The following is a 7,637-nucleotide window of genomic DNA, read 5'->3' as shown; positions in this document are numbered from 1 at the left end:
ACCAATGGCTGTAGCCTATAGTAAACCTGAGGTCAGATTATAATTTTCATGCTGTTTTCTTTATTCTTTTTTTTTTTTTTTTTTTTACAACAGCGGGATTCTTTCCTGCATCCTTCACATGATCCATTGTAATAACAGCCCCCGGATCATTTCGTTTGACCTACTGATTAAATGATGCGTTGGATTAAACATTCTCTATTTGCTCATCTTGACACAACGATCCGGGAGCTGCCAACTCGGTGGCTCGACTGTGCAGCGAAGCGACCTGCGGCGAGGGGAGGAGGAGGTGGAGGGGGGGGTCTAGTCTTCTGTGTCCCGTATTGGCACAAGCTGGACCAGACTACAGCGGGTGCGCGTTGGACGTACAACGAGTACGTCTACTTCCAATCAAAAGACACCGATTTTTCTTTCTCGGATCTCTCTAGAAAACGGACCTTGGCTTGATCCGATTCGTTTTGACCTGTAATGGGAGTATGCTCAGTGTGATATTACTGGCCGATTAACACGGATTCAAGCGACATCTCTTGACTAACGCTTATAGTTGTGAAAAATAAGATCTCCGGTTGAACAGTATCATCTGTCAAAAGGTGTCCAACTTCCCCCCGATTGACAATGTGTGGCTATTACTAGCCGCGTAATCGGAGAAAAAAATTAGAGTCAAACTTTTCAGAAAGAGGGTCGTTTGTCGCTATGAGAGCAGAGGGGTAAGGCTAGCTCCCTGGCTAGGCTAAGTAGCTAAGCTAAGTGGCTAGGCTAAGCCTCTGTCGCCCTTCCAGTCCACCACCACCAGAGGAGGGGCAGCCGGGCTTTGTAGCATTGCAGATCTGTCCTGTTACGAGGTGTTGATGCATTTTTGTTGCCGCAGGAATGGAGAACCACAAATACCACCAACTCAGAGGATCCGTTGAACTGCACTAACGGCTCTTCTGTGTGTGTGTATATATAGGTTTTTGTATGTACTTGAGGATATTCTCTTCGGGTGTGGATAAGAAGAAAACAACAGGAGCCCCCCCTGAAAGGAAATAAGTAACAACCAACGTCAGGGCTCGGATCAGGTCTGCCGGCCGGGGCACGGTCTGAGACAGAGGAAAACCTAGTGTAAAGTGTCTTTATTTGTGGGGGAAGAAGTCTGCGGGAAAATGAGAAAATACCGCACGTCCCATTACCCCATGAGATACTGTAAGGACACATGTGAAAGAGCGAGGTCATGAATGATCCGCATTCAACTAGGTCCTAGCCGGTATTAGCACAAGTTTTGAACACATTCAAGGTGATATTACTGCAGATCGACACACCGCTCCGGACACGCCGAGGAAGCGTTTGATCGGCGTCCTTCTGTGAAGATTTTTATTCAAAATCAGTTTCAAAACACAGTCGGAATCATGTCGGGAGAAGTACGTTTGAAGAAACTGGAAAAGCTGATCCTGGACGGGCCAGCTCAGTCTAATGGCCAATGTCTTAGTGTGGAAACGCTATTGGATTTCTTCATCTGTCTCTACGACGAATGCAACAACTCCCCGCTCAGAAGAGAGAAGAACATTTTGGAGTTTTTGGAATGGGGTAAGTTTTTGTGATTTTCTGGTTTAATCCCGTGTCCTTTCTTTGGTAAGATGATAGGCTAATGTTGGTGGTGCAGTGGCCCTCCCTTTCCCCCATCACATTCCTTTTATAGTAGTAGTGGAGCCGAGTTGGCCTGCTGTCTCTGACTGCCTCCCTCCCAAAGGCTGGTTAAATCTATTTCTCGACCTATTTTGAGGTCCTTTTAATTTTCTTTAACATGCCCCATGCTTGTTTCACTTAGATTAACTTTTCTTTTTCTAAATGTTAGTTTTTTTTCCTGATGGACATCAATTCACTGTAGTGCTGTTGGCACATCCTGTATGGATATGCCCAGTAACAAACCTTGCATGCTTGTATAAACGTAGCAATTATGCAACCTTTCTATTCGCTCAGCCCTAAAAAAGCAAAGCAAAGCTTTGTTCACATGGGAGACAGGACCACACAAAATGCACTCAATCATCTTGTGTGTGTGTGTGTGTGTGTGTGTGTGTGTGTGTGTGTGTGTGTGTGTGTGTGTGTGTGTGTGTGTGTGTGTGTGTGTGTGTGTGTGTGTGTGTGTGTGTGATTTAGAAATAGAGAGAGAGGGCAAGCCAGTATGAGTGACATCAGGGGCTTGGTTGGTGCATGAACGTGGAATGTGAACAACTCTCCTTGTATCTGGTGGGGAGGCCTTGCATGTTGCCGGAGCATGTCTGTCCTCTGGAAAGCCTGACAGACAGGCTGAGGAGAAAGAACACGATGAGAACTTCAACAGGGACTCAGTTGGCAATGGCGACAGAGTGGTTGTGGGTAGGCTACTAACTGTCGACCAATAGTACAGATTTTCTTTTTTTAAAGAGGCATACAATTAGGCAGTTTAATCCTGGGTTGATCAACATGTTGACCAGAAACGTCACCACCAGGTAGACTATGAACTATTGATATCTTGTTCTAGTATAGCAAGTTCATCAAAATATAATGGAAGAACTCAGGGAAATTCAGTTGGTTGGCAAAAGCAGATGGTTTGTTGATGTTGCTCATAGTTATAGCAAATATACACAGCAACATTGTTTATTTGCGATCCTGTGGTTGAGGATAGTTTAGTTTAAGGATAGCAGATGGTTTATTTGCTATCCATGATAGTCTAGTGTGTTTGACACCCATCTGAAAGGTTCAGGGTTCAAGCCCCAATGTCCACAGTGTTCCTGTAAGCATACTTTGGGCAAGAAGCCTAGTCCTAGATAAAAGCATCAGCCAAATTGACTAAAGCATAAAAATAATCCTTTTAGGTACTCAGTTGACAGGTCATGTGTTCTTTAAGAGCACTGTGTCTACACTCTGACTACACTTCGCCCATCTAGCCAATCCCAAACAGTCTGTTTGCCTGTGCACAGCTCCTTTTCACGTCTTCCTCACTGCTCCCCGGTGGTCCTTCTGACCCATGAGCCAGGCACGGTTTCCATCCTGACAATGCCTCTGTGTTGACACAAGAGACCCTGAAACTCACAAGGCTCGGATCAGAAAGTATTTGTGGATTTTTGATTGGCAACAATGCGCCATGTTGAGAGGACTCAAGAGATATGAAGTGCAGTAAAGACCTAAATCGACGTAAGCTTACTGAGCATACAGGGGCAATATACTGTGAACCTGTGAATCTATGAGACTGTGACTAACTATGGCCATTCAATCAACTTACCTTATTGAGCAGGTTCAGGTCATGCCCCCATGACCTGCTTGGAGGGACACTGGAGTCGTTCGGGATGGAACCGAGAACCTTTAACCTGGGTGTCGACAACTGATCCATCCAACCTTTCCTGCCACTGTTATGATAGTCCCAACCACCATGTAAGGGTTAGGGTCAGGGTACAATAGTTGTTATTTTTCCATAGATGTTGGCACGTTTCGTATTGCCACAGATGGGAGCGGGTATGTATTGAGTTTTTCTAACAAGCATCGCCCCACCAGGGCTGGAAACGCACACCCACTGAGTCATAGTGTCAGCCTTAGTGTGTAATGGAGCAGGAATGGCTGTAGTGCTGGTGCAAAGAAGGGGTTTTGAAGTACATTCATGATGAACAGATGATTTTATTTTGGAGGTTTTTGGGGAATCGATTTGTAACTTACGATGGACCTTATACTGTTGGAAATGGATGGAGGGGACAGGAGTTGGTGTTATACGTACCCTATTCATTCATTGTATTGTGCTCACTTAAGTAAACCTAATGATTGAACCATGCAACAACAATTTTAATTTTATTTGCAATGTTCCTTTTCTTGGTAACCACAGTATGAGAACATAGCTGATGTTTTGGCCTTTAACGATGTCGATAACTGTCATAACTAAAGTCACAATGTCCAGGGTAGGATTTGTACTCTGGGACCAATGCCCTTCCCAGGTTTGTGTGTGATATTATACATACACACCCCTAAACACCAAACAGGCTGTTCTAGAAATATAGTTCTACTAGCCAACATTTGGACTGAACTGTTGAAAACCCTATGACAGCACTGGGAGTGGGACCAGTTTCACGTGAGGAAGTCCCACACTACCAGTTGACGCAATGCCACAGCGGCCCGGATTAGATCATGAAAGCCCAAAGTGTGTGCATGTGATCGATTGCATAGGATCATAACGTCCGCATTCTCAAGTGCTCTAAAGGCGACTTATCCCTCTGTCCAGGCACATTCTACGGGGGGCGCATGAAAAGTTAGACCCGGTTCCATCCCTGCTCGCATGGGGATCACAAATTAGCACCCCTATTGTTGGTGGTTTGGGTTTGGGGAAGATATTGTTAAATTATTGTGGTTCAATGATTTATAATATATTTGTTCAGTTAATCTTGATCATTCATTGCGAATGGCCCTCATCAGTTGCAAGAGAACGAGAACGAGCCAAAGAAGCATAATTATTGATTTAATAATTGAAAACCAGACTAAATATTGAATTGGAAAAGTTTATATAAACATCACTATTCAATTAAACATTCCATTTGAATTCAATTTAATTATCAGATGGCCATGTCAACCCTTTTGTGTTTGGATTGCAACCTCTACTTCTACTGTTTATATCAGCCATGCCTAGCAAAGCTTCTGAAGAACCTACGCTTTGTGCAGGCTAGTTTATTCGCTCGCGACTTTAAGACACTGCAAAAGTTTGCATACAAACTACACCCCACACCTCAGATACTGTAATGGCTCAAACTCAGACCACTAGCATCCTCCGCAGTCGGGCCGCACTGTGAGAAGATCTACCACATTATATCAGCATCACAAGGTTGCTGGGTCTTTTTTTTTTACAACACGGCATGACAAAGGTGGTGCGGTGGTTTCCTTTCTCCCCTCTCCGATGCTATATTTGAGCCACAGAGGAAGACAAACATTTGTGTTGGATTTGCTTTTCTTCTTGTTGGGTGACCTCCTTTCGTCTGTAATTGAGACCCCTGCATGACCTGCAGCCATAGGGGAAACTACACGGTACACTGTTCCCTCCTCACATTCACTGCAAGAGCGCTGTAAAGAAACCAAGAATTTCACAAAGTACCAACAGTTTAGATAACGGCCAAGCCAAAATGAAGCACAATTGGGCCCTGTCCAACCATCCCGTTTTTTTAGGAGAAAAATGGAACCCACAGCTATAGTTATTTCATAATTTCCTGCTTTCCTACCTATACCCCTCCACCTCATGTCTTGTAGGGCAGGTTTGGCTGAAAAAGACCTGCTATGCCAGCCAGGCCGGGCAGGCTGACCTTCCATCTTAGCCTGGTCTCTGTGCAGGCCTTGCAGCAGCGACCAGCTGTTTAGCTACAATTAAATGGGGGGACTCCACCCATACCAGGCTTATATTGGCCACATGCCTTTTGCAGCCTGCACACACACACACACACACAACACACAGTGACACACACATACGCACGCACATAAACAAACACGCACTCGCATGCTAGGGGTGCAACTGTTCCCAGGGTTGGGTGGTATCTTAGTTTCGTGGTTTAGGCTTGGTTTGGTATGTATGTGGTAGAAAACTTTCATCAATAGATTCACAGAAGATATTTCAGGTAATTAGATTGTAGTTTGAGGAACAAAAATGTTTTGTTTATCTGGATAATAATAAACTCGTGGGCAGAGATTTGATTTTATGCTACAGTGACTGATCTTATTTGCGTAGTTATATTATCTAAATGTGTTTCTTTCCCCAAAAACAAGTCTTATTTGATAGTTAATCCATGATCTCCTCATTGAGTCGAACAGGAAGGAAGTGACCTGGTTAAGCGTGTAGGTGATGTCATATCAGCCAGGAAGTTGGCTGGCTGGGTTGTATTGTGCCTCTGTCTGCGGGGGATTTGGTGATATCCTAAATTAGAGTTTTTGTGTCATTTCGGAGACATGAGGTCATCTAGCGTTCTGTCCGTATTCCAAGTTGCCAGATTCATGTCTATGAACTGTATTCATGTAAGCACCCACCTTGTTTATTCATTCAGTTGTGTGTTTTTTTCTGTAGTAGTAAATACACATTGATAGGGAATTGTTCAACTAATAAAAGGCTGATGGATAACAAAAGAAAAACTAAAGGGGGAAATGCTTCACACTGATCATGATATAAACATTGCTATGATAGAATAAATGAGGTCTCTGCCTTTACACAAAGGGTTGAATTGAAAAACATTACACGTGTTTTTTAGGTTACAAAACACACAAAATAGCTCTCTTAGTTCCGGTGTCACTGTTCAACCCCAGAGGGGTTTTCCATTGTGTCAAACGGCCCCACACAGCATTAGGGGGGCCTTCATGCACGGCTATGCTAACGGCTTTGCTAACTGCTATGTTACACCACAACACTCTGGTGTCCTTCAGGAGTTCTAAACGGGGGCCACGATAGCTGCAACCAAACGATAATACACATGACCACCAAGCATTCTCAAATATTTATTGGTGTTATAGATTTGTGTGCGAGCCGGGCCAAATAGATAGCAGTGAGTCAAAATGCGTTTGGGTGAGGCTGAGACTATTTCACTAGCGCGCTCCCTTAGGTGGCCAATAAAAAAACAGTTAGCCAAGTCGTCTGGGGGATTATTAGGCGGGGGGAAAGAGCTGCTAATTGTGTGGTGTCATCAGATCGTGTCAGGAGCTCGGGTCGTTACAACCCTGTCTGTCTGTCTCTGTCTCTGTCTCTGTCTCTGTGTGTCTGTCTCTGCCTCTCGCCCCCCATGGCTTGGCCCCTGCTCCCAAAGCACTCCGCTGGTGATTAGTCAGCTCAGGTCCCGGGGAGGTGATGGCGGGAGGTTCTCTCTCTCTCTCTCCGTCTCTGTCTCTGTCTCGTCTCTACATTTCTCTCGTCTCGTCACCTCTCTACATTTCCCTCCGGGATGCCTTTTTTAAATTCTGTATTTTCCCTTTTAAGTCATTTCATTCTCCTTTATCTCATTCTTTTAACCCTTACCTCTATCGCCTCCCTCACTTTCAGCCCCTCCTTCCCCATGGGATACCTTTTTTATTTTTAAATTCACTTATCTTTTAAACCTCTTTCTTCTATATTCCCTACTCTCCTCCCTCCCTGGGTCTTTCCTCCAGGGAGCTCCAGGTTCCCCCCTCCATAAGGTACCTCCCTCCCCCAGCTATAAGGGACCTCCCTGCCCAGCTGAGGGCTCCAGGCCTGGATGGCTGAGTTAACCCAGCATTCAGGGAACAATACTTATTTGCTCAGAAATGCTTTTGTTTTTTAGAAAATAATATATGAAGATGATGACTGTTACTATTCATAGTATTGTGACTGTTATGAACCAAGAGTTTTTTTTGTATGGCTGGCTGTTATTTTCTAAAGGGTTTAGTTACAGAGGGTTCAAATCCATTAGAAATTGCTGCACAACATGAGGTTTTTATATAATGTAAAAGTTTTGCTTGGGAACCCTACGTGGTTTGTGTGACACATATGTAGAGCGCAAAAGCATATTACAAATACTAACAGTGGAATGTTACCTTCATTCTCTACTGGAATAAACTTTCAAACCCAGAGGACAGTTGGCTAGTTTTCTATATCCATGCACACACACACACACACACACACACACACACACACACACACACACACACACACAGAGACA

At 44.3% G+C, this 7,637-nt stretch overlaps 1 protein-coding gene across 8 annotated transcripts in view; it reads left to right on the top strand.

The window, feature by feature from the left end:
- Window positions 1-295: 295 nt before the first annotated feature.
- cdc42bpab (CDC42 binding protein kinase alpha (DMPK-like) b) overlaps window positions 296-7,637 on the top strand; it is a 76,247-nt gene continuing 68,905 nt past the window's right edge. For 6 of the 8 annotated variants that reach the window (XM_030344430.1, XM_030344427.1, XM_030344432.1 and 3 more), the window contains exon 1: window positions 1,383-1,560. In XM_030344430.1, coding sequence (XP_030200290.1) covers window positions 1,383-1,560 — 178 coding nt within the window. Of the gene's footprint in view, window positions 1,561-7,637 lie in introns of all 8 variants that reach the window. The other 2 variants (XM_030344426.1, XM_030344433.1) reach the window with 2 other exon arrangements.

This window comes from Gadus morhua, chromosome 21 (assembly GCF_902167405.1).
Source record: "Gadus morhua chromosome 21, gadMor3.0, whole genome shotgun sequence".
NCBI classification, from domain to species: domain Eukaryota; kingdom Metazoa; phylum Chordata; class Actinopteri; order Gadiformes; family Gadidae; genus Gadus; species Gadus morhua.
The sequence above is the reverse complement of the archived record's forward strand: the minus strand, read 5'-3'. Positions and strand labels throughout refer to the sequence as shown.